The 27,724-nt window shown below is 34.5% G+C and overlaps 1 protein-coding gene and 1 pseudogene across 24 annotated transcripts in view; one reads left to right on the top strand and one right to left on the bottom strand.

Annotated features, from left to right (window-relative positions):
• PPFIA2 (PTPRF interacting protein alpha 2) overlaps positions 1–27,724 on the bottom strand; it is a 478,195-nt gene that overhangs the window by 72,671 nt on the left and 377,800 nt on the right. For all 24 annotated transcript variants that reach the window (XM_019835282.3, XM_019835280.3, XM_019835277.3 and 21 more), the window contains 5 exons: positions 23,552–23,687; positions 21,499–21,719; positions 8,778–9,015; positions 5,422–5,451; positions 1,435–1,565 (listed from right to left, as the gene is read on the bottom strand). In XM_019835282.3, coding sequence (XP_019690841.1) covers positions 1,435–1,565; positions 5,422–5,451; positions 8,778–9,015; positions 21,499–21,719; positions 23,552–23,687 — 756 coding nt within the window. The remainder of the gene's footprint in view (positions 1–1,434; positions 1,566–5,421; positions 5,452–8,777; positions 9,016–21,498; positions 21,720–23,551; positions 23,688–27,724) is intronic.
• LOC102902549 lies at positions 10,068–20,496 on the top strand (annotated as a pseudogene).

Raw genomic sequence — 27,724 nt, forward strand, 5'->3', positions numbered from 1 at the left:
AAATACTCATATGCTCTAGTGATCATTTTGTTTTTTCTTACAGTTCTCAGGTATTCTTTCAGGTACATGATAAACTGAAATGATTTCCAAGAAGTTGCTCTAGACTCCATTCCTGGTCAATGTAACTGACATAGTATTATTAGGAGAGGTACAATAGATACATTGCTATCTATTCTACAGCTAGCTGTCCATTTGACAACACCATGATGAATTACTTAACTTTACTTATTCATCCTCTTTAATGAGTTGACATTCTCTAAACTCCAAACCAATAGCTTTTCACATGTTAAAACAGGAGTGATTCTTTTCTTGGAGGATGAAAGCAGATAGTTTGAAGCTGGAGTAACTGGGGTTTTATACTCACATTAGAAATTAAACATAAACAAAACAGAAAGGAACAAATGTCTGCCAGCACAGAACCTCTGTTTTAAAGCATATTTGTTGTAAAACTCATACTATTTAGAAGATACATTCTTACTTAAAGTGTTAATACTAAGCCATTATGCACAGCCATATCAATGATGTGTCTTGAGATGCTGCAATTGATAAGACTGTAAAAGCATATATATTTAAGATGTGAATTGCATGCTTAGATTTGTTTATGCTACTTATTATAGCGATCCGCTTGCAATTTTGTAGGCAGATGGAAAGCACCACAGGATGAGTTGCTACAACAAGTAGGGTATTTCCCCTTACCTCTTCTTTTAACATTTTGGCAGATATGCTTTTTCCCCCTCTAAGAACTTTCTGCTTATTAGCTGTTATAGCTGTCAGCACCAGACCCTGGGGGGTAGTATACATACCTGTTTGCTAAAAATAAATGAACTGCAATTATGGACTTTTCAGAACTTAATTACTTTTTAAAAAATGTTTTAGTTATTGGTGGGGGGGGGGGGGAGCAGAGAGAAAGGGAGAGAGAGAATCCCAAGCAGGCTCCATGCTCAGTGCCGAGCCCTGTCTCACCACTGTGAGATCATGACTTGAGCTGAAATCAAGAGTCAGATGCTCAACCAACTGAACACCCAGGCATCCCCAGACCTTACTTTTACACCTAAGCCTAAGCCAAATTTATAGTTTTGTCCTAGAGTCTGTTAAGTTTTTTGCTATTCTTCCTAGTGAGTCTTTCCATTAGCCTGACTTCATTTTAATACTAAATATCCACTAAATATAGAAGAGATAATCTCATCAATATTGGCTAGTAATAAGACCACAAATACATAGTTAATTTTAAAACTAAAAATTTGATCTCAGAATGCATTTTTTTTTTCACAAGAGGAGAGGGGAGAGGGAGGAGGGCAATACTCTAATGGAGAGTTATAGCTCAAACCAAATTTCTCATATAAATTTTTAAGCAGTCTATTTGACAGCACTTAAAGAAAGAATATTTTCAGAAGGAGAGCATGCAAACTGTGAAGTGAGCTGAGACAATCATACCTTCGGGCATCATTGTGGTAGGAGGAGGGAAGGGTGTGAGTCATCCTGATGGCTCTAGGGGTAGGGGGAGGAGAAGTTTCACATTTTATAGTTGCTTTATCCTCCCGACCATCTTCTTCCACCACTGCAATCTAGAAATGAAAACAATTCATTCAGATGAATTATTTCTAGATTTCAAATGAAATTGACAGAAATGGAGAGTCATTAGCAAAACTATTTGAGTAATTCTAATACAAACACAAAACAAAAAACTTGGGGCATATAGGTCTTAGACATATAAATTCTTATTACTGAAGCATGTGAGTTTAATAACTGTTTTAAAAGTGAAGGTATTCCAGTTTAATATATAACCTGGACACATTTCATAAAAAAACATTATTTAAGAGTGAATAAGCACCATAGATCAATATCCAGGAACTATGAAAAAGCTATCACGGACTCCGTTTCAACATACCAGAATGTAAAGGCTTACAAAAAAGTTACTGGGTACATATTTGAGTTAATTCATTAAGAAGGTATGCATAGTCAGGTTATCATAACATAGAAATCTTTTAAGTAGGAGATTTTTGTAATATTTATTTTTGAGACACAGAGCACAAGTGGGAGAGGGGCAGAGAGACAGGGAGACACAAAATCCAAAGCAGACTCCAGGCTCTGAGCTGTCAGCACAGAGCCCGACATGAGGATCAAACTCATAAAGCATTAGATCATGACCTGAGCCAAAGTTGGATGCTTAACCGACTGACCACCCAGGCCCCCTTTAAATAGGAGATGTTTGAAATGGGAAGAGAAGATGGCAAAACTACAACTTTATCAGATAAAGTGTATTATTAACACAGGCAAATGAAATGTGGTCCAGATGTTTAAAAAATGAGTTGTAGCTTATTAGAAAAAAAATTCTTTTTAAAGTAAAGATTATAAAAGGTAAGAACATAATTCTTGCAAACAGTTTCATTTCACTATCTCCCATGGGAACACAGACAAAGGCATACAGAAACCAGAAGATGGATGGAAGGGCTTTCCTTAAAGAATTTAGTTCAGGCGCACCTGAGTGGCTGAAGCATCCAACTTCGGCTCAGTCAATTGGTTAAGCATCCGACTTCAGCTCAGCTCATTATCTCGTGGTTTGTGAGTTTGAGCCCCATGTTGGGCTCTAAGCTGAGAGCTCAGAGCCTGAAGCCTGCTTCAGATTGTGTCCCCTTCTGTCTCTGCCCCCCACCCCCACCCCTCGTACTCTGCCTCTCTCTCTCTCTCTCTCTCTCTCTCTCTCAGAAAAAAATAAACATTAAGAAAAAGAAAGAATTTAGTTCAGAGTCCAGAACAATTCAAGATACCATAAATTTTGTCAGAGATAGACATATAAAACCGCATTACAGTAAAGATATTCAATGGTAAAGTTGACTGTGAAGAGATATTTTTTACAACAATCTTGCATTTCTTTTCATGGCATCACTGTGCGTTAAAATACCTATACATAGAAAGATTGTGGAAAGCATAGCTAATAGATATGGCTCTGGAAGTTCTAATGACAAAGAGCAATATGGCTATAGCAAAAAAATTAAAGCTGTGTTCTCATCTTATGTTTACATAATGTCTTGCTTTGTTTCTATGTTAGGCTATTATGCATAAATGTGTTTCTATATGATACATGATAAAGACTTCATGCATTGAAGAAACTGAATGAAGTTGTTTGTCTGGGCTCTTGTCATCCAAGCCTTGATTCCTTTTAACGATTTAAGTAGGCATCTATATAGGATTTCCTCTCTCCATTTCAACTAGCAAAGGGCCACCAGAAGAATCTTTTTCAAGAACTACTTTCAGCATGATGTTAATCGTACAGAAAACTCTTTCTAAACTCACATCTCATCTAAATTCATAAAGTGTGTTTCTAAACTCTTCTTGATATGTATTTATGTCTTCACAGTTCCATGATCTAGCCATAATTGTTTTCTGTGATTATTTCTGCCAAGACTGACCTTTCTGCTTCTATTACTTTTTTTTCCTGAAACACCTCCTAAAATGCCTTCCTCTTTCTATTCTGCCAGTCAAACTATGCAAACTTTCCAAATATCAGCTCTTAAAAACATCATGGACACTCTTCCTCTGAATAATGCTTAGAGTTAACACTATATAAATAAAATAGAGGAGAAAGGATTTGGAATCAGAGATGGATTTGAATTCTGGTTTCTCTTATTTGTTGAATGACATATGCTTATTATTTACCTGCTCTACGATTCAATTTCCTCATCAATAAAATGGAAACTAACAATACTTACCTTAATGTGTTCGTTTCAAGGGTAAATGGAATCACACTTGTAACTCCTTAACCTGATGAACAACAATTTTTAGTTTGTGGCCTTCTTTCCATGACCTACCTTTCTTATCAACTATTTCTTCATCCTATGAATTCCCTGAGCCTGCATTTCTGTATGGAATCTTCCTTTGTGACTTTTTTTCTTATATCCACTAAACTTCTTTTATATCCATCATCTACTCAGATATCTTTCTATATTCCCAGTATAATTCTTTTCAGTGGCAGAGAAAGTCAAAGACAAACAATAAGAACATTATGATGGTAAATTTGATAGTTGAGAACCAAGTGTTAGTATCAAGGAGAAGATGCTATAGGAAGATAGATGATAACTCCGGAAAAGAAATTCCATCAATCTATGCCACACAAGTTAATATAGATTCCCTTAATTTAAAAAAAGAAGCAAAGAAAAAAATACTTTTATAGTTTTAGAAGTGGGCATAATCTGACTACCACATCTTTTTTGTTTTTAAGTTTATTCATTTTTGAGAGGGAGAGACAGAGCATGAACAGGGGAGGGGCAGAGAGAGAGAGGAGACACAGAATCCTAAGTAGGCTCCGGGCTCTGAGCTGTCAGCACAGAGCCTGATGTGGGGCTCAAACTCATAGACAGCGAGATCATGACCTGAGTGGAAGTTGGACGCTTAACCAACTGAGCCACCCAGGTGCCCCCTACCACATCTTGATGATGCTGAAAAACAGATTTACGCTCTGGAGAGTAGGTTCAACCTTTGAAATCTTTCCCATCTGATATCCCATGAGTCTGAATTCTGCTGTTATCAATTATCTAAGAAGATGTCATTTTGTGAATCAGGACTGGAGTCAATTTTGTTTCTCATTTCCAATATGTATTTTTTGATGTCACATTAAACAAGAAAGGAGAAGATTAATTATATTTTTGTAATTTCTATATTCTTGATGCTCTGGCGTCTGGCACCATGCTGACCCAGGACAGAATGCACGTCCCAGGACTAGCTAATTCCTAGAGATTGCAAACTACTTCCCTGGAGTATGACTTCCATATGTACATCAATCTATCTAGACCAGTATCCCAAATCATATTCTTGATCTGGCTCTTGTAATACTCCAGGAGGCAATATTCCTCTGCTTTAATCATGCCAGGCCAGGAATCAGACAACTAGAGACAGCCCCTATACCCAGAGCCCACAGAAATGATTAAAACAGGCCAATCTTAAGCCTGCTCACCCTGCCTTGCCTTTCCAACAGAAACTACAATAAAACTCCTACCCATCCTTTCTCCTAGTTCTTTTTGCCTCAGGACCTACTCAGGTGCTTTTGCCTTCGCAAAGGGAAGGGTGAGTAACAAGGTATCTTTTCACTGGCAGTAGTCTCCTGATCTGTTGGTCTCACATCCATGGATAATAGTAAAACTACATTTAAAAGTAAGCAGCATTCTTCTAGCATTGACAATAAATAATCTAATTCTAGGATATGTAGACTACATAATCTAATCATTACTCTAGAAAACATAAACAATTTTATTTTGAGGCATTTGCTCTTATAATCATATTTAAACAATTCGATAATGCTTAAATACTTTTAATATTTCTGTTTATGTTAATAAAATGCTTCAAATAAAGGGAATGCAATTTTAAAACTTTCACAGAAAAAAAACAATATTCAACTAGTAATCACACAAAAGATATTTACATTACCTTTCTCCGATGTTTCCTTAGATCACTTGGCTGTGATTGGCAGTAATAAAAGCAACATAAAACAGAATTAATGAGTATCATTTGACCATGTTACAAGTTTTAATAGTATTCTGTAACTTGACTGTCTTGTTTTTTCATTCCATTGTTTTCTAAATAAATGTCTTTACCCATTATAAGAGGACTCCTCCTGAAAGTGACTTCAGAGAGGGAACTTCTTAGACGGAATGGTGGGGTTTGGGGGGGGACAGGTCTACATGATGGGGTCAAGCATACATGCATGGGATCTGAGACATGGAACCCTGGGGAATATGAAGCACATGTAGTGAGCTAGTGAGAAATAAATATGGGACTTATCTTCTCCCCAAAATATAAATGGGAATGAAAGAGATTATCCATAAACAAAGATCCAATGCACATGTATGGAGTTTGTAAGCATTCCCTCTTGCCTTATCTATGCAGAGCCTTGGTCCACCCTTGGACAGGCATACTGCTCCTGAGCTATCTCAAACTTCCTGGCTTCCTAACTAGTCTCCCATTCCCAAATGCTAAGAGCTCTGGCCTCAATAAAATATGTTTTTAGGGCTGCTGTTTTCTTGTCAACGTTACAATGTTACAAAATTACATAATTTTTTTAAGGTTAATTCTTTATGATTTCAGATGAATCTTGCTCACTTAATATCTTTGTTAATTTTTCTTATGTAAGTAAAACAATTTTATTCCATTATAGTTATATTTACATTTATATATTTTTGTTCCTGGAAAATGGGTTGATTTACTCCACACAATATTCTTACTAAATATTGGCAGGATGTTCCTTATGCTTATGGATTTGTGGTGAGGTAAAAGTAAATAAAAGTACATTTTATAATCAGGAAAAATAACAATCTTTGTAAAACATGTACACACATACAATACAAATGAAAACAATGTCTTTTCAATCTCTGCTTTTCTGTCTCCCAAATTTTTCATTTTCCTCTGAATATTCAAACATGGATTATATTCCCCCAAATTATGCCCTCCCTCATATTTTCTACAGGTAAAAGAAAATCTACCTGCCTTTCACTATAACAGTGATGAATTTAATGACGACGTTTTATTAGGTGATAAAGACTCCCTGAATTTCATTTATTGTTTTTCTGAGTCAGATATTGACATTTTAAGTACTTTTTTACCCTCAAGAAATGCTTTAAATATTTTTTAAGTACTGTAATTATAGTATAATAATGTTCATTTACTATTGATTTATTTATGACTAACTGCTAAAGAAAATGCATGAAAGCAGTGGCATCTTTTTCGTATATATATATATGTATATATATATATATATATAAATGTCTAGATGATTATAAATATGTTATTTTGCTATTATAAAAATATTAACATTATCAAGGATTAGGATACTAATGTTTATGAACATACTTAAAAAGCTAAATATATGTAGCAAATATAAACAGAAACTAAGCCAAAGATAGTATCATGTCTAGTTAATAAAGTCAAATTGATGGTTCCTAGATTTCTAAAATCACCACATCACAATGTAGCTCAGTATATTGGGTTATTATATCTTAGTACATTGACTAAAAAGTTTGTGCTGTGTCTAGGTGGGGTCAGTTCTGATTACCGTCCTTTGTTCTGAACAGGCATTGTCTATGATGTCTATTTTAAGAATATTTTTAATATCAAGTCTGGAAATGAGCACAGAATAGAGGACTCAATGGCTTAAGAAGGTAAATGTTTCCTTTTTCAAAAATATTGCCGTTTCTCTTTTATGTTGACTTTATTGCATTGAAGTCCATAATTGCAAAGAGTCTGAATATGAAAAATGCTGCCACACCATACAGTTTTGTTTCAATTCACAATTGTAAAATTAAAGAAAAAAGATATTTATACATAATAAATTTTATAAAAATAAAAATTAAAAAAATATGTGTTAGTTTTCCCTAGACGTGAGAGCATGAAATATACATATATATGTATATGTGTATTATATATATACACATAGATATATATATATATATATATATATATATATATATATATATATATATATTAGGTACAGTACACATTTTTGCAACATATTTATTTAAAGGTGCTATTTAGAAAATTAATTAAAATTTTTTGTTCAGATACTTTACACACATACATACACAGATACAGATATTGTGACACTTTTTATAGTAGCTTCACAGCTTTCTGAACATATGCAGAAACACTATATACACTTCATGTTCTTCTGTGGTAACATTAATTTACTCTCCATTTGTTATATTTGTGCTAGTTTTACAGTCTCTAAGCTATTATTTTATCTATTTATTTTTAATTAATTTCTACCCCCAAATTTATGTTTAGTTGGAATTTTGTTTTAATAGTATAGTTTTAATATTCATTACAAAACCAGAATTTTACCTCCATAAATAGTTTAGAATGTTTAAATCTTCATTATTGTCATTTAAACATAGTTCTAGGTAATCACAGAAAAAAATAAATGGACAGAATAGTATATGCTTTTGCGTCAGCAAATTTGAAAGACCTACAGCTCCATTTACGTGTTAAACGTGGGCAATTTACTCATGCTCTCGAACGCCCGTTACGTCTGCTTTCTATTAAAATGGTGTCCTCTGACGTGCAGATGTTATGATGGGAAGTAAAACATCACAGCAATCAGTAGTCACTCCTATCATTTTTTTTTTCCAGGTTTTTCTACCTTATTTTTAGCGAAGGGCATTTTGATTTTCTCTGTTATGTTCAGAGCACCTCCTAATAATTTAGGTTTCCAACTTTTAATTCCTAATAATTTAGGTTTCTGACTTTTAATTCTAAACATAAAAATAAATGAAACAAATGATTAAAGAATAAAGAAGTGTAAAAATATTGACATGAAATTCTAAAACAAAATTGGGAAATTGTTGCTATTGGTTTTGGTGGTTCTTTTTATTAAAGTTATATTATTTATATTATAAAAATTTAACATTTTAGGTTCTTATATTGGAGCAATTAGAACCAGTATTTTCTGTTATTTATTGTGTTAAAAGTAAAATACTCACTCCCAACTACTTCACCAAGATATCATAAGGAAAAATTTACTTAATGGTTTCCATCACTCAGATTTCTGATGTGACATTTAGATTGCTGCTCTTCTATTTCCTTATTATGTGACTTGAAAAATTACATCTTTGTAGGCTACATTTCCTCCACTCATAATGGGATTAGTAGTTGCACCTACCACATATGGTTGTTGCAAAAAAAAAAAAAACAATAAAACACACAGAAAGTCCTTAGAACAAACACCCAATATGAATCAGCTAATGCACATGAGTCTTAATGGGGTCAAATGTTCTCTGTGCACATCATCATACCAGTGTCATGACTCCCATCCGATCCATTTCCCTGGCAGGGCTTCGCGGGGTGAGCTTTGGCGTTGAGTGTCCACTGGGGGGAGATGAACTGGCCAGCGAAGAAGCTGTAACCGAGGCAGTGATAGAGGTACCTGGGTGGACCCTTGCTAAATTCAGGCCTTCCAGGCTCACACTAGCCACCCTATTCTCAATTTCTTCAGCACGTAACTCTGTAGATTCTTTTTCTTCCTGAATTAGCCTAAAAGACACAGTTGAATTTGGATCCATTATATGCTGCTATAGTGGTAATGAGAATTCACATAACAAAAAGCAAATAAATACATAAATAAACAAATAAATAAGTCTGTGAGCATTTTATATCAAATCTAATGTTTTCTTTACTCAAAGGCAATATAACTTTCAATAAATTTCAGACACTTTCTGGCTGTAATTTAGAACATCTTTCTTTTCAAATGATATACAGCTCCTCCCCACTTTGACCCTCTTTCTGTCTATACTATCACCTGCTAAAACCTTTAAAACCTTGCCTGCCTAGATAATTTTGCCACTAATCCTAATCTTATTTTTGTTTGTTTTTTTTTTCCTAATCTTATTTTTGAACCGAGGTGCCAATAAATGAGACTTTTACAAACTCAGGTCCTAACAAAGATGTTGAATCTTACCTCCCAACTGATTAAAAAGTATACTTGATAGAATCTTCAATAAATGGTCACTCATAATTATCATTTGGTCAAATAAAACCCTTACACTTTTTTTTAAACCAATACCTACTCAGCCACGTCAACTTTAAATAAGCACCACGTGGGGTGCCTGGGTGGCTCAGTTGGCTGAGCATCCAACTTTGGTTCACGTCATGATCTTATGGTTCATGAATTCGAGCCCCACATCCGTGCTCCACATCAGGCTCGCTGCTGTCAGCCCAAAGCCCACTTTGCATCCTCTCTCTCCCTCTCTATCTGCCCCTTCCCCCACCTCTCAAAAATAAATAAACATTAAAAAAAATAAGCACCAGGCAATTTAATAATGTGGAGATGATCTATCTCTAGATAGATACATACATCATACTTACATACATAGTGAAAAAATGTTTTAACTGTTGATATAAATGCTTTTCAGAAGACAAAGCACTAATACTCCTTTTTTTTAAATAAAGAGAAACTTCAAGAATATGTATAAATGAACTATTACAGAGATGCAAAGAACAAAGAATTTTAGCGGGGTTGCATAAATACCCTATTTAAGCTGTATCTATTTGTTATAATGAAACTGTACCAGTAGGTGATTTAAAAAATGGGGTTTAGAGCTTCTCCTAAGACATTTTCCTCGTAAGTATAAATGGCTTATTGTGATCTCCTATGATATATAATCCTTAACTGTAAGGTTATAATCACCGTAAAGTTTTATTTTTATATATTTATTTTGGAAAATTGTTTGGTGGTTTCTTATAGAACTAAACATACTCTTAACATATTATCCAGTAATTGTGTTCTTTGGTATTTAGCTAAATCAGTTAAAAACTATGTCCACCCAAAACCAGCACACTGATGTTTAGAGCAGCTTTATTCATGACTGCCAAAACTTGAAAGCAACCAAGATCTTCTTCAATAGTGAATGGATAAATTGAGGTACATCCAGACAATCGAATATTATTCAGAGCTAAAAAAGAAGTGAGCTATCAAGCCATGAAAAGATATGGAAGAACATTAAATGCACACGACTAAGCAAAAGAAGCCCAATCTAAACAGACTACATATTATATGACTCCAATTACATGACACTCTAGGAAAGGCAAAAACTATGAGGACATTAACAAGATCGACAGTTGACAGAGGTTGGGAGGGGGAAGAGATGAATAGGCAGAGCACAGAGAATTTTTATGGCAGTGAAAATGTTCTGTATGAAACCATAATGATGGATACTTGTCATACATTTTGCAAACCCACAGAATGTACACCACTAAGAGCAACCTGTACTGTAAACAATGGAATCTGGGTGATTATTATGTGTCATATAGGTTCATCAATTGTAATATACTACTATGGTGAAGGATGTTGATAATGGGGGAGGCTGTGCATGTGTGAGGCCAGGGCATATATGGGCAATCTCTGTACCTTCTTCCCCTCAACTTTGTGTGAACCTTAATCCACTCCAAAAATTTAAGTAAAAAAAATATTGAGCAGACTTACTCTTTTTTTAATGAATATAATTTATTGTCAAATTGGCTTACATACAACACCCAGTGTTCATCCCAACAAGGAGGCATATTTACTCTTAATTATAATTTTTCAGTTCCACAAAGAATATGAATTCTGTTACTTTGAAGTTTATTTTCATGGATGCACTTTAAGTTCACCCAGAGGAAAGCTTAATCAAGTAACATAGCACAATATTATTAATGTTTTAAACACATTCCAAAGGAAACACTGTCTCCTCTTAAAAAAAAAAAAAATTTGTACTTTAAAATGATTGGTAGGAGGGGCGCCTGGGTGACTCAGTCTGTTAAGCGCCCTACTTCAGCTCAGGTCATGATCTAGTAATTCGTGTGTTCAAGCCCCGTGTCCAAGCTGTGCTGACAGTTTGGAGCCTGGGGCCTGTTTAGGATTGTTGGCCTCCCGCTCTCTCTGCCCCTCCCCCACTCCAGTTCTGTCTTTCTCTCAAAAATAAACAAACATTTTAAAAAGTTTTTAAAAATGGTGGGAAATAACTCTTCTAAAAAAGTTTTTTCCTAAAATTAACTGTAGTTATTAACTCTAGGCATTGTATTAATTGTAAAGGAAGAGTCACACCTTGAGGAAAAAGCTGAGTAAGAAGTAGACTGAAGTTTAATTAAATAGGAAATCGAATGCTACCTTAGATATTCAGTTCATTTGGAAAAATAAATGACAATCCATTTATCTTTAGAATCTGGATGTAGTTACAGAAAGTAAAAGAACTAACAAAACAGACACCCTTTGAAATGTCCCAGTGTGTTGGGGAGGGCGTACCATATACAAAAGGATGAAACAATAAGTAAGACCACAAAAGCAAGGGAGTCAAAATAGTAGCTAATTAGCTACTATATATATATTAATATATAATATATAATATATATTATTATAATATAATATAATATAATATAATATAATATAATATAATATAATATATATTAATGTTTATTTATTTACTTTGAGAGCAGGAAAGAGAGCGTGCATGTGTCAGTGTGTGTGTGGGGGGAGAGAGAGAGAGAGAGAGAGAGAGAGAGAGAGAGAGAAGAGAGAGAATCCCAAGTGGATTATATGCTCAGCGCAGAGCCTGATGGCAGGGGCCAGTCTCAGGAGATCACAGCCTGAGCCGATATCAAGAGTTAGATGCTTAACCACCTGAGCCACCCAAGTGCCCAGTAGCTAACTACTGATGCACAGATTAACTAACAAACAGGGCACTGGCAAATGAAGTAACTTGATCTCTTCCTTTAAGAGAGATTAGTGAACAGTGAGGAAACCAGAAAAGAGGCATTTTTTAATGCTTAAATTAGTTTGTGAAAGAAGAAAAATCTTAACGAGAAATAGATTCTAGCTGGTATGAGCAACTGTTTTTATGAAGATGCCTATTTCTCTTTTTTATTTTTTTAAAAATAAACGGGGTTTATTCATTTTGAAACATTCAAAATGAATACATGTACTATTTATTCATCCAAAATTCAAATGTTTTAAAGAAAAATAGAAACATAACTTTTACATTTACACAATCATCAAACAAAATATTTGTATCACAGCACTTAAGTAGCAAAAATTTGCTAACAGTTGACACTATTTCTCTTTTTTATATTGTTTTTAATTTTAATTCCAATATAGTTAACATGTAGTGTTATTTTAGTTTCAAGTGCACAGTATAGTAGTTCAACAACTCTATGTGTTACTCTGTGCACTCTAAGTGTATTTATTCTTTAATCCTTATCACCTACTTCATCCCTCCCTTACACCCTCCCCTCTGGTAATCATTAGTTTGTTCTCTACAATTAAGAGTCTGTCTCTTGATTTGTGTCTCTCTTTTTCCTCTGGTCATGTTTCTTAAATTCTACATATGAATGAAATCATACGGAATTTGTCTTTCTCTGACTGACATTTCATTTAGCATTATACTGTTTAGCTCTATCCATGTTGTTGCAAATAGCAAGATTTCAGTCTATTTTTTATGGCTGAATAATTCTCCAGTGTGTATGTGTGTGTGTATGCCATTTGTTCTTTTTTTAAAATAAAAAAAAATTAAAGTTTATTTACCTATTTTGAGAGAGAGAGGGAGAGACAGTGAGTAGGGGAGGGGCAGAGAGAGAGGGAGAAGGAAAATCCTAAGCAGGCTCCACACTCACTGCAGAGCCCAATGCAGGGCTCGATCTCACAACCATGACATCAGGATCTGAGCCAAAATCAAGTACTGGCTGCTTAATCGACTGAGCCATCCAGGGACCCCTATACCACTTGTTCTTTATCCATTCATATATCTGTGGACTCTTGGAGTGCTTCCACACTTTGGCTACTATAAATAATACTGCAATAAACACAGGGGTGCATTTATCCCTTTGAATTAGTATTTTTATATTTTTGGATTAATAGTAATGCAATTACTGGATCATAGGGTAGTTCTATTTATAACTTTTTGAGGAACTATTTTCCAAACTGCACTAGTTTGCATTCCCATCAACAGTGCCCAAGGGTTCCTTTTTCTCCACATCCTCACCAACATTTGCTGTTTCTTGTATTTTTGATTTTAGGCATTCTGACAAGTGTGAAGTGGTATCTCTGTGTGCTTTTGATTTGTATTTCCCTGATGATTAGTGATGTTGAGCATCATTCCATGTGTCTGCTCGCCAACCTGCATGTCACCTTTGGAGACCTGTCCATGTCTTCCGCCCATTTTTCAATTGGATTATTTGTGTTTTGCATGTTGAGCTTATAAAAGTTCTTTATATATTTTGGATACTAACCCTTTATTGGACATGTCATTTACAAATATATTCTCTCATTCAATAGGTTGTCTTTCAGTTTTGTTGATTGCTTCCTTCACCGTGCAGAAGCCTTTTATTTTGCTGTAGATCCAGTAGTTCATTTTTGCTTTTGCTTCCCTTGCCTCACGAGATATATCTAGAAAAACGCTGACATGACCAGTGTCAGAAATTACTGCCTATGTTGTCTTACAGGATTTTTAGGGTTTCAGGTCTTACTTTAGATCTTTAATCCATTTTGAATTTATTTTTGTGTACAATATAAAGAAGTGGTCCAGTTTCTTTTTTTTGTTGTGTTTTTTTTTGTTTTTTTTGCATGTAGTTCTCCAGTTTTCCCAGCACCATTTTGTTGAAGAGATTATTTTTTTCCCCATTGTATATTCTTTCCTCCTTTTTCTAAGATTAATTGACCATATGCTTGTGAGTTTATTTCTGGGTTTTCTTTTCTGTTCCATTGACCTATGTGTCTATTTTTTGACAGTACCATACTGTTTTGATAACTACCTGCTTTATAATATAGCTTGAAGTCTGGAACTGTGATCCCTCCAGTTTTTTCTTTTTCAAAATTTCTTTGGCTATTTGGGGTCTATTGTGTTTCCATACAAACTTTAAGATTGTTGGGGCGCCTGGGTGGCTCAGTCGGTTAAGTATCCGACTTCGGCTCAGGTCATGATCTCATGGTCCGTGAGTCCGAGCCCCGTGTCAGGCTCTGTGCTGACAGCTTGGAGCCTGGAGCCTGCTTCGGATTCTGTGTCTCCCTCTCTCTCTGACCCTCCCCCATTCATGCTCTGTCTCTCTCTGTCTCAAAAATAAATAAAACATTAAAAAAATAAAAAAAAAAACAACTTTAAGATTGTTTGTTCTAGTTTTGTGAAAAATTCCGTTGCTGTTTTGAGGGGGATTGCATTGAATTTGTAGACTGCTTTGCATAGTAAAGACATTTTAACAATATTTGCTCTTCCAATCCATGAGCATGGAATGTATTTCCATTTCCTTTTTTTAAATTTTGTTATTTTTTTGTCTTTCCATTTCTTACTGTTGTCTTCAATTTCTTCACCATTGTTTTATAGTTTTCAGAGTAGCATCTTTCACCTCACTGGTTAAGTTTATTCCCAGATATTTTATTATTTGTAGTGCAATTGAACATGGGATTGTTTTCTTAGTTTCTCTTTCTGCCACTTCATTATTAGTGTAAAGAAATGCAAGAGATTTCTGCACATTGATTTTGAATCCAACCACCACTTTAGTGAATTCATTTATCAGTTCCAGTAGTTTTTTGGTGGAGTCTTTAGGGTTTTATATATATAGTATTACGTCATCTGCAATTAGTGAAGGTTTTAGTTCTTCCTTACCAATTTGGATGTCTTTTCCTTCTTTTTGTTGTCTAACTGCTGTGGCTAGGACTTCCAGTACTATGTGGAATAAAAGTGGTGACAGTGGACATCCATGTCCTGTTCCTGACCTTAGGGGGAAAGTTCTCAGTTTTTCCCCCATTGAGTATGATTGCTGTGGGTTTTTCATATACAGTCTTTATTATGTTGAGGTATGTTCCCTTTAGAAATACTTTGTTAAGGGTTTTTTTTTATTTTTTTTAACGTTTTATTTATTTTTGAGACAGGGAGAAACAGAGCATGAACAGGGAGGGTCAGAGAGAGGGAGACACAGAATCTGAAACAGGCTCCAGGCTCTGAGCTGTCAGCACAGAGCCCGATGCGGGGCTCGAACTCACGGAACGCGAGATCATGACCTGAGCTGAAGTCGGCCGCTTAACCGACTGAGCCACCCAGGCGCCCCTAAGGGTTTTTATCTTAAATGAATGTTGTACTTTGTCAAATGCTTTTTCTGGATCTATTGAAATGACCATATGGTTTTTATCCTTTCTTTTATTGATGTGATATATCACATTGATTGATTTGTGAATATTGAGCCACCCTTGCATACTGGGATGCATCCTGGGAATAAATCCCACTTGATCGTGGTGAATGATTTCTTTTAATGTATTGTTGGATTGAGTTTGCTAGTATTTTGTTGAGGATTTTTGCATCTTTGTTTATGAAAGATATTGCCCTCTAGTTCTCTCTCTCTTTTGTGTGTGTGTGTGTATACGCGCGTGCGTGTGTGTGTGTGTGTGTGTGTGTGTGTGTGTGTGTGTGTGTGATGTCTTTATTTGGTTTTGGTATCAAGGGGACACTGGATTTGGAAGTTTTCCTTCCTTTTGTATTTTTTGGACTAGTTTGAGAAAAACAGGTGTTACCTCTTCTTGAAATGTTTGGTAGAATTTGTCTGTGAAGCCACCTGGTCCTGGACTTTTGCTGGGAGTGTTTTGATTACTGATTCAATTTCATTGCTGGTAACTGGTCTGCTCAAATTTTCTATTTCTTTCTGCTTCATTTTTAGTAAGTTACATGTTTCCAGGAATCTATCAATTTCTTCTAGATTGTCCAATATATGGGCATATGATTTTTCAAAATAATTCCCTTACAATTGTTTGTATGTCTGTGTTGTTGGTTGTTGTTTCTTCTCTTTCTTTTGTGATTTTGTTTATTTGGGTCTTCTTTTGTTTTTATGAATCTGGCTAGAGCTTTACCAATTTTGTTGATCTTTCCAAAGAACAAGTTCCTGGTTTTACCGATCTGTTCTATTGTTTTTGATTGTTTTTGTTTTTGTTTTTAGTTTCTATATCATATATTTCTGCTCTAATCTTTATTATTTCCTTCCTTCTGCTAGTTTTGGGTTTTGTTTGCTCCTCTTTCTCTAGCTTCTTGAAGTATAAAGTTAGATTGCTTATTTGAGATTTTTCTTGCTTCTTAGGTTAAGCCTGTATTGTTATAAACTTCTTTCTTAGAACTGCTTTTGCTGTATTCCAAAGATTTTGGACTACTGAATTTTCATTTTGATTTGTTTCCATGTAATTTTTTATTTCTTCTTTGATTTCTCCATTGACTCTTTCTTTGTTTAGTAGTATGTTATTTAGCCTACACATATTTGTGCTCTTTCTAGATGTTTCTTGTGGTTGATTTCTAGTTTCATAGTGTTATGGTCAGAAAAGATGCATGGTACGACTGGTTTTTCAAATTTGTTAAGACTTGTTTTGTGGCCTAATATGGGATCTATTCTGGAGAATGTTCTATGTGCACCTGAAAAGAATGTGTATTCTGCTGTTTTTGGATGAAATATTCTGAATATATCTTTAAATCCATCTGGTCTCATGTGTTATTCAAAGCCACTGTTTCCTCATTGATTTTCTGTTTGGATGATCTGTCTTTTGATGTAAGTTAAAGTCCTCTACCATTATTGTATTGCTACTGATTAGTTCCCTTACATTTGTTATTAAACCTTTTATGGATTTGAATGCTCCCATATTGGATGCATATTTACAATTGTTATGTCTTCTTGTTGGATTGTCCCCTTTATTTCTCATATAGTGTCTTTCTTTGTCTCTTGTTACAGTCTTTGTTTTGGAGTCTATTTTCCTGATATAAGCATTGCTACAATGGTTTCTTTTGACATTCATTTGCATGATAAATATTCTTCCATCCCCTCACTTTCAATCTGCAGGTGTCTTTAGGTCTGAAATGTATCTTGTGTAGACAGCATATAGATGGGTCTTGATTTTTATCCAATCTGTCACTCCATGTCTTTTTATTGGAGTGTTTAGTCTATTTATATCCGAAGTAATTATGATAGATATGTATTTATTGCCATTTTGTTACTTGTTTTGTAGTTGTTTTTGTAGTTTTTCTCTCATCCTTCTCTTTCTCTCTTTCATGTTTTGTTGGCTTTCTTTAGTGATATACTTGGATTCCTTCCTCTTTATTCTTTGCATATCCATTACTGGTTTTGGACTTGTGATTACCATTAGCAGTCAATATTAAGTTGATGGTCACTTACATTTGAAACCATGCTTTAATCCTCTCCACACCACATTTTAGTCTATAGTGTCATATTTTACATCCTTTTATTTTGTGAATCCCTTGACTAATTTTTACAGATATCTTTTCTACCTTTAGTTATGGAGTTTTTTCTTCCAGTCTTCTAATCATCCTCTGGGTTATTTGCACTGACATGAGTGTTATCTAGTTGTTTATGGGATGAGGCAAGGTCCTCCTACTCCACAATCTTTCCGTGATTTCCAAGATTCCTGTGTCTTTTGAATGTTACTATACACTTAAATTATATGTACTTCTTAATTTCTTACAAATTAGCAACTATATTAAATACATTACTAGGGTCAGCAAAGAAATATATAAAAGGACAGTAGTTTGAACATACTATTTATCAAACTTAATTAGCCTAGGTCAAGATTATAACTGGGCTTTACTATCTTAATGTAACAAAGCTGAGTTCCTGGAGGGAAACAGGTTGTTATTGAGGGTGTGTGTATTTATTTTCAGAGAAAACAAATATCACAGAGATATATACTTGATTTCAAATCTATGCAGTGAGTTCAACCATTAACTGCAAAGTATCAAAAGGTGTTATTTAGTTTGAATTTACGTTCTATATTCCTTCTTTTTCTTTTTTTAAATTTATTTATATATTTTGACAGAGAGAGAGAGAGAGAGAGGGAGACAAGCACATGAGCGAGAGAGAGAGAGAGAGAGAGAGAGAGAGAGAGCACATGAGCAGGGGAGGGGCAGAGAGAGAGAAGGAGAGAGAGAGAATCCAAGCAGAGCCTGATACAGGGTTCAAACTCATGAACCATGAGGTCATGCCCTGAGCCAAGATCAAGAGTCAGACACTTAGCTGACTGAGCCACCCAAGCACCCCTATATTATTTTTTCTATTTATGCTAATCTATCATTATGAAGCACTTTCTATTTATCAAGAAAAGTGCCAAGATCTGGACATAAAACAGTGAGCAAAGCAAGATCCATTTCTTGTTTTTATATAATTTACAATCTAATAAAGGTAAGGAACTGAAGGACAGTAAAACAAACTGAAGGTCAGAAGAAGGAATGGTGGAGATGTTCATGGTGAGTAAGGGTAAAGAGGGTGAAATGTTAGGGCACAAGGGCGTGGAATGAGGATAATGTTCCAGAAGAAAGGAACAGCAACAACAAAGCAGAGAACATGGAACATTCAAAGAACTGGAAGTCATGTTTAATGGGATATAGAATAAAGTAGGTGAGAAAGTTGAGGCAGATGGGGCATTGTAGACCATATGAAGTATTTTGTTCTTTATCTTAAAAGCAACTGAAGGGGTTGAAAAAGGGTGACCTTACATAAGCAAACTGGGTTTTAAAAAGTCAGATGGGGAACCCGTATATCATGAAGAAACCAGGCAGAAACTATTATTGTCATCTAGATGAAAACTTATTATAATGCCCAATAGGGTGATGATAGTAGAGAACTGGATAGATTTGAATCATATTAGGAGGCCAACAGATTTAGCTAGAGCCAGAAAAACAAAAACATTGTTCAAAATAGTAAAATACTGTTCATTTGTTGAAAAAAAAAACAAGAATAGTTTCTCAATGTTCAAAAGAATATAAATCCACTTGACACAGCTGGGTTCTTCACTGAGGTTAGTTAAGTCAATGATAACAAAAAGAAACTATGACCCTTCCACACAGTCACGCTGATCTAGTACCCTTGCCTGGAATCAGGCTGAAATCTTAGCCTTGCCACTGCCTGGACCATCGACCCCCACAAAGTGAGTGAGCGTCAGGCCTTCATAAAAATGAGTAAGCAGTGAGAAAAATGTGCTTCCTGCGGGAGTGGGCAGAGAGCATGGGGGGTAAAAATACCACCTTCTACTCATAAAACTAAATCAGAAGACAATAAATATCAAGGAAGAAAAAACAGATAGTAAGAAGGTGGAGGAAAGAAAAATACAAAGACAGACCATCAAGTGAGGAGAGTGATCTAGAAATTAACAATGAAGGTATGATTGAACCAGATACTGATGCCCCTCAAGAAATGGGAGATGAAAATGTGGAGATAACCCAGGAAATGATGGATCAGGCAAATGATAAAAAAGTGGCTGCCACCGATGCCCTAAATGATGGTGAACTACGGAAAACCACTGACTTGTTCACACATGCCATTAAGCTGAATCCTCGCTTGGCCATTCTGTATGCCACGAGAGCCAGGGTCTTCATCAAATTATAGAAGCCAAATACTGCCATTTGAGACTGTGACAGACCTATTGAAATAAATCCTGACTCAGTTCAGCCTTACAAGTGTAAAGGAAAAGGACACAGACTTCTGGGCCATTGGGAAGAAGCAGCACATGATCTTGCTCTTGCTTGTAAATTGGATTATAATGAAGATGCTAGTGCAAAGTTGAAAGAAGTTCAACTGAGGGCCCAGAAAATTGCTAAACATTGGAAAAAGTATGAGCAAAAATGTGAAGAGAGAAACATCAAAGAAAGAATGGAAAGGGCTAAGAAGGTTTGGGAAGAACACGAGAGAGCTCAGAGGGAGGAAGAAGCCAGAGGACAATCAGGAGCTCAGTATGGCTCTTTTCCAGGTGGCTTTCCTGGGGGAATGTGTGGTAATTTTCTTGGAGGCATGCCTGGAATGGCAGGGGGGATGCTTGGAATGGCAGGAATGCCTGGGCTCAATGAAATTCTTAGTGACCCAGAGGTTCTCGCAGCCATGCAGGATCCAAAAGTTATGGTGGCCTTCCAGGATATGGCCCAGAACTCAGCAAATAGGTCAAAATATCAGAGCAGCACAAAAGTAATGAATCTCATCAGTAAACTGTCAGCCAAATTTGGAGGTCAAGCATAACGCCCTTCTGACAAATAAAGCCCTTGCTGAAGGAAAAGCAACTTAGATCACCTATTGGATGTCGCAGTAACACAAACCAGTGTACCTGTGACCTCCTCGTGGAGAAAGCTGGAGTGCTGTGAAGATAATCCCCACCCCTCTGCCCCACATGCAACTGAAACATTTTATAGTGGTTTTCCATTAGGGTATTCATTCAGATAATGTTCAGATAATGTTTTCCTACTAAGAACTACAAACTGTAAGCATTTTTTAAACCTTAAAAATATTTAAAAACATATTCAAAGGGTGTGTTAATCCTTAAATTTTTCTTTACTAAAAAAAAAAAAAAAGAGAGAGAGACTATGATCATCATTGGGATTCAAGAAAGTATATATTGTTAAAGTTGAAATTATCCAAAAAAAGAGAGATTATCTTAGTGACAATATTTCTCAATGTTTGAATTGTTAACTTATACAACTTAATTCCATAATTAATCTACTCTTTGGAAGCCATCTAATTATCAGTGTGGTGACAGTGTGTTTTTTTTTTCATATCTAGTATATAATAATTCAGTCATAGTTAGTTTCACTCTGATGTCTATATACTTTTAAGGAGCTGGCTGCACATTAATTGCATGCTATTCAGTACCTTTACTGTAGTGTTAAATGTACCTTCAAAATGTACCTTATTACCACAAAATATCATTTAAATAGATTTTAATTTAAAAGGGGACTTAAAATTCATCAGAGAATATTTTATCTTTACCTTATGCTTTTATATTGCCCTAAAATCATTAGTTTACCTATGTTTCATATATGTTCCTTATAAAGATCGTCCTAATTTTACACAGGACGTGTATAGCTATCCTAAGAATCTTGTGAAAATGCACATTCTGATTCAGTGTAGTGTGAGGTCTCAGAGTCTGCAGCTCCCAAGTGATGCCAGTGCTTCTGATCTAATCATGATATTTTTAGGATCAAGGTCTTCTAATCCCTTAAAACCATCAGTGATAATTGAACTCACCTGATTTCTTTGTTGATGGCATCCAACTGTTCTTGAAGCATCATGGCTAGAGTCTGGGCATCAGAATGACCACTTGGCGAGAGAAGATCCATTGAGCTAAAAATAGTTTCTCGGTCATCATCATCAATATCAGACATTTCAGTGTCACTTTCAAAAGGGTGGCTGCTTAGCACTCCAATTTGCTGAGTTCTATTCCACTCATGATCCCCAAGAGATTTCACCTGAATGGTAAATGAGTAATTATTGTACATATCTTATTGCTCATTATCAAAGCACTAGTCTGAAAAAATTAACTTGCACACACTCTTTTGTAGCTTACTTAGGAAAAGCGGAACTGATTATTAAAATTTTAATGTATTGTTTTAATAAAATATTTCTTTGACATCTTAAGTAATGGCAGGTACTAATTGTCAGCATAAATATCAAGATTTTAATAGGAATAATTATGATAAACTTACACATGATTTCTGGTTCAATGTGAGGTATCAATTACTTTAAAGCATCTATGTTTGAAACATTTTCCTTCTTTCTAAATATAACAACCTCTATTCACTTGTACTGATGCATTTCCATCTCTTATACTAATTAGTCTTACTTACACTTTCTTGTTACAGGCTGACTACAAATATTGCCACACAAATTATATAATAATTCTCTCCCCAACATTCATTTACATAGGTTCTAACAACATATTATTAAAAAAATATTAATTTCATCTCTACTGTCCTGATCACTCAAATGCTTCCTTGATTTTTTTTAAGCCCAAGGCACACTAATTTACATGGCTATGTTTTTTTTTATTTGATATAATAAATCCCTCACGTGAATGAAAAAAATAATTTTGTAAATAATCTGAAACACCCAATGTGGGGCTCCAACTCATGATCCCAAGATCAAGAGTCGCATGCTTTATTGACTGAGCCAGCCAGGTGCCCCAGTGAGAATCTTCAGTAAGCAGCAGACCAGCATTTTTCAAGCTGTGATCTGAAGGTAGGAGAGGAAGGAAAGTAAGAAAGAATTTTTTGCATTAAAAAAAATGTTTTTCATTTTTGTGATGATGTAAAATGATTTTTTTGGAGGGGGGGGGAGGGTGACCACATGATTTTGCCCTGAGTATTTATTTAAGATTGATGACCTGAATTAGTATTTGTGTCACAAATTGGTTTCGTACAAGTGGCACTAGTTTATTTGGCATATGAAAAGAACCAAGATGGATTTGATTTAGTCTTCCTCTGTTCACTTCTTTATTCATTCATTTAACAGATATTGAATGCCTACTATGAGGGATTAAATTATGCATGACATGGGTACCAATTAAAAACCATAGGGCATCCAAGAACCTGTGTACAAATGAGGACAAGTAGGTTATGTAGTATTTGACACATAAAAGTGGTTGGGGAGAAAAAGCTATACTTAGGGCACAAAGGAACTATATCACTTCAGTATAAAATGCAATGAAAAACTTACAATATACATAGCTTGCAAATTAACTGACTGAATGAAAGACAGCTCTGCAATTTATCAGGAGAAGTTCTCCATAAACACTTGCAATAGTGTGTGTACATTTTTCTCGAAGTTTTATTAAAATAGTAATTCTACTTAAAATATTTAATTAATTTTAATTGACAATATGAATGCCAATGCATAAGTGCCCAAGCAAACCAAAAATCCATTTGTGTGGCAACATAGCATACTGGATAAAAGCATGGAATTTGAAACAAATAGAGGTTCAAGTTTGGATCCTCTCGCTTTGCTGGCTGTGTAATTAATGTTGAGCACTTAAAATTTCTGAGCTTCAATCTTTTTATGTCTGCAGTTGACATAAAAATAGTACCAAATTCATAAGGTTATGTGGATACACACATGGGAAGTGTATAGTTCAACTTCCAGCACACAGGGGTAGTTTTACATTAGTTATAGTTTAAAAAAAATATGTCATGCTTGAAACTAAAAATTCTAGCAGTTTAAATTCTCTCAGTATTAAAATTCTATCCAAAATGGAACAGTATATTTACTGAGAATCATCAAAGACTTGAAATAAAAAAAAATTAACCTTTGGCTCATCTCGTCGTACACCCATGCGACCTCTCCTGGGTCTTCTTATTACTTTAGTTGTTCTGTAATCAGTCTGGCTGTCCACTAGGGATCCAACAGAATACCGCAACTCAGCTGAGGTGTCTAGATGAGTTCTGGAAAAGGGAAAAATATGACATATGCTCAATCTCAAAAGTTAAACTTTCCAGCAAATCACTATGAACTGCTCAATTTTCAATAAAGAATAAAGTATAAAAAAAAGGAATAAAACATAAATGCTCAAGAAAAAAGAAAAAAAAATCACAGAAGAAAACTGGTGAATTGTCATGACTCTTTGGGGTCTCTTCTGAAGCTTAGGTCAGAAATTGGTTTCAGGTCCATTCTTGAAGGTCAAGTGACCTTGTCTGTTTAAACAGAATATAAAACATCTGTCTGTTAATTATCATTTTCAAACGTGGTAGTAAAATAAAACAGTTAAGATTGACAACCAAGATCCACTGGCTTAAATTCTGGCAAATAGGATAAACAAAACTAAATAGAATTGTAGTTGAATTATTTAGTGTACATACCAATATATGTTATTTATTGCTGTGTCTGTTTTAAATATTTCTCACTAATCTAACAGTAAAATGTGTAAACTTTTGAGGTCCCAGAATTCTCTCTCAAGGTGTTCTACTTTTCAATTTAGGAAATTAACAAAATACTTAAAATTAAATGGACCCAAGGTTAATAATCTTATTTTTTAAATATAATGGGACCTACCACCAGGACAATTTTTCAGCTTTTGATAAGACATTGTTTCAAAAAGATAAAGAAAAATCTTTTGATAAGCACATTTGATTCTGAAATATGGTTAGAGATGAAATAGTTGCAAAATTCCGGTTGAAAAATATCATCACACTGGTTTTCAATAAACACTGTAATCAAAGTGTAATAAATATTTTGCTACACATGTTATTTATATATAGATTTATAGCAAGTTCAGTTTATTGCTATGATAATGATGATAATAGTGACAGCATGCTGTCCTATAAAATGATCCATCATCAGTAGGAAATATGTTTAACACTGTATTTTCTCTTGAACTTGGGGCTCCTACTGATCTACTGTGCTCTGTTAGTTCCTTTTGTGAAAAACAAAACAAAACAAAACAAAAAACCTAGCATTTCCAAACTATTGGCAAGATCAGAAAAGGTTACGTGAGGTCTAGATTTTTGCAACAATAGAAGACACTGACCTAACTAATGCAAATCCCTGTTTTGTCAAGCAGAAATTTAAAGCAAATGAACTAAGGAATCATCCTCCAAGTGGAGGGCAGCTATTGTTTTTATAGCAGTGAACTTGAAACTCAATCAATGAAACTGGTTTTATTATGGAATAGCCACATATAAAAACTAACGAACCAGGTCACATTCATAAATAGGACCTCTCTCAGGACCTATTTATAACAGGGTATATGTTTCATGAAGACAAAGGTCAGATTTTAGTTACCATTGTATGCGAAAGGAGGCATTCCTAGCATATAATAAACACTTCATAAATGTCTGGTAAGCTCATAAATGAATGAAATTAATCATAATACAGTCTAAACTGTCTACCTTAGAACATTCTAGGTATCTTGTCTGTCACTGTTTGGGTAACGTCTCTTTGGTCATGGGAGGGGCGATTCTAAAATTATAACTCATCTTCCTAGGAGTATTGTTTTCTTGTTGTCTTATCTCTCAACTCCAGGTCATTTATAAAAATGTGAACCAAAACACAGATCTGCTACTATTGATGCCCTGCTTAAAACCCTTCGATGGCCTTACAAGGCCCTCTACAATCTGGAACCCTGCTTTCTAGCTTCACTTCTAGTTACTATCTGCCTTCTCTCTCTCCATCCAGCTGTACTGACTTTCTTTCAATTTCTTGAGTAACTCACACTTTCCTTTGATCCTGAGCCTTCGAACATGATGTTCTTTCTGCTAGAAATAGTCTCTTCCCACATTTATGTGGTTGACATTTTTAAAGTCAGCTTAAAATTCCCATTGTCTTATACTATTGTAGCCCCTTGTATTCCCTTTATTGTAATAGTCCTCAGAGTATCCCTGTGTTTCCCATTTGAAACAGGTATTATTCATCCATCTGTAAGATCAGTGAAGTTCCTATGCATCTTCTGTTTTCTTATTGCTGTTTAAATTGTGCATTCAGAAGCATGTTTGTTCAATAAGTAATTGCCATTCAACACATATTGTTATCCTATAACATATTATAAATTCCATCAGTTTGTCTAATCAGTAATTCCTATAATACTGTGTACTTTTTGATTTACTGTTTACAAAACCCCCTTTGCTCACTAGTCTCATTTTATCTACAAAGTAAGCTTGTGAGATAATCATAAAAATATTATTTTATATATAATTCATGTAAAATACATATAAAATTTGAACTTCTTAAGGTAAATGGGTTTTCCAAAATGAAACAGCTAATAATTGTATGTATTAGACCTAGAAATGTCAATCTTCTTATTCTTGGTCTAGTTTTGTTTCTACTACAATCTCGTATATCAAAGAAGAATTGTTCTGTATGTAGTTCCCAAGCTTTCAGAATGATCCTTCATGGTGGATAAATGTCATATTATTAGGCTGTCCATGATGACTCAGTGTAGTGATGAACTTTTAGAACTTTTAGATAACACTTCTACAACTCTCTATTTTTTAAAGATATTATATACATATATGTATATATGTGTGTATATATATATATATTTAATTTCAGTAATGTACAGTGTTTTATTAGTTTCAGGTGTAAAATACAGTGATTCCACAGTTCTATACATTACTCAGTACTCATCATGATAAGTGTATTCTTAATCCCCTTCACCTATTTTACCCTTCTCCCTACCGAGCTTCCCTCTCTTGTAACCACTAGTTTGTTCTCTATATTTAAGAGTCTCTCTCTCTCTCTCTCTCTCTCTCTCTCTCTCTCTCTTTTTATACAACTCTGAGATCAAATTTCTGAGACCAAAGGTCAAAAAGCCAACAAAATGACCATTTGGTTCTGTTAAAAAAATACTAAATTTGTTGACTGGATGATGGTCATTCTATGTATTTATTCTGTTGCTATTTTATCAGCTCTTTTTCTCCTTCATCAATACCATCATCATCACCCTACCTTGTGAACATATATCACTGAATTAATAATTTCAGTTCAGATACATAAATCATAATAAAGCATTTAGAAAAATAAACACAATTTTGTAAATTAAAGACCTACATGTTTAAAAGTTCTTTGGATGTTTTTTTTTTTTTGCCTGCAGAACTGTTTCTTATATTAAACTGAAGGTAAAAATACTCAAAATACTGAACTTTATTTTTACTAATACTTACAGTCAAGAGAATATAAGCACCTTTAGGATTTTTTAACTTGGATTTTTGATCTGAATATCTAAAAAATGCTTTATTACACATATTCATTTGTTCAATGATATCTATTGAGAGTATACTATATACCAGGTTTGGTTTGTTTCTTTGTTTTAGGTACTGAGATTACAGTAACCAAAACAAACATAAATTCCAGCGCCCATGGAATGAACATTCTTAGAATAACTATAAGACCAAGAAAAAAGAACTTCTCAAAGTCTGTGGTGGTCAAATGTTTCAAATAATTGATACGATTGTGTTGTCTAATAAATAAATAATCAAATGAGTAAATCCTTGTAGGGTTTCTCATTAACTTTAAATAAAAGGCCCTAAGCACAAAAGAAAATTACATGTGAATTATCAAGATCAATGTATTTATCTAAAGAGTAAATAATTATGTCATTGCTTCTTTTTTTCAAGATGAGGTACTGAGTCAAAGCAGATGAGTATGGCTAAATTTACTTGTTTTCAAAACATGTATAATTTCTCCTTCACTTTGTATTTGCAATTAATTTAACAAGATAGGTGGATGCTAAGTGACCATAATCAATGATACTTCTTCAGTAACATTATACATTGAAAGCATTTCTGCATGTAGAGAAAAGAGGTGTTGCCTCTTCCTGGAATGAGAAGTAATCTCCTCACATACAGTTCTATTCCTTCATTTAAGACTCTTTTTACGTTATTTATAGCTGTGTAATTAAATGCAGAATACAAAATGTAATATTTAAAATTTTTATTGCATATTTGCAGAACAGATTACTAAGTTAGAGAATTATTTTTGAATATAG

Source organism: Felis catus, chromosome B4 (assembly GCF_018350175.1).
Source record: "Felis catus isolate Fca126 chromosome B4, F.catus_Fca126_mat1.0, whole genome shotgun sequence".
NCBI classification, from domain to species: Eukaryota; Metazoa; Chordata; class Mammalia; order Carnivora; family Felidae; genus Felis; species Felis catus.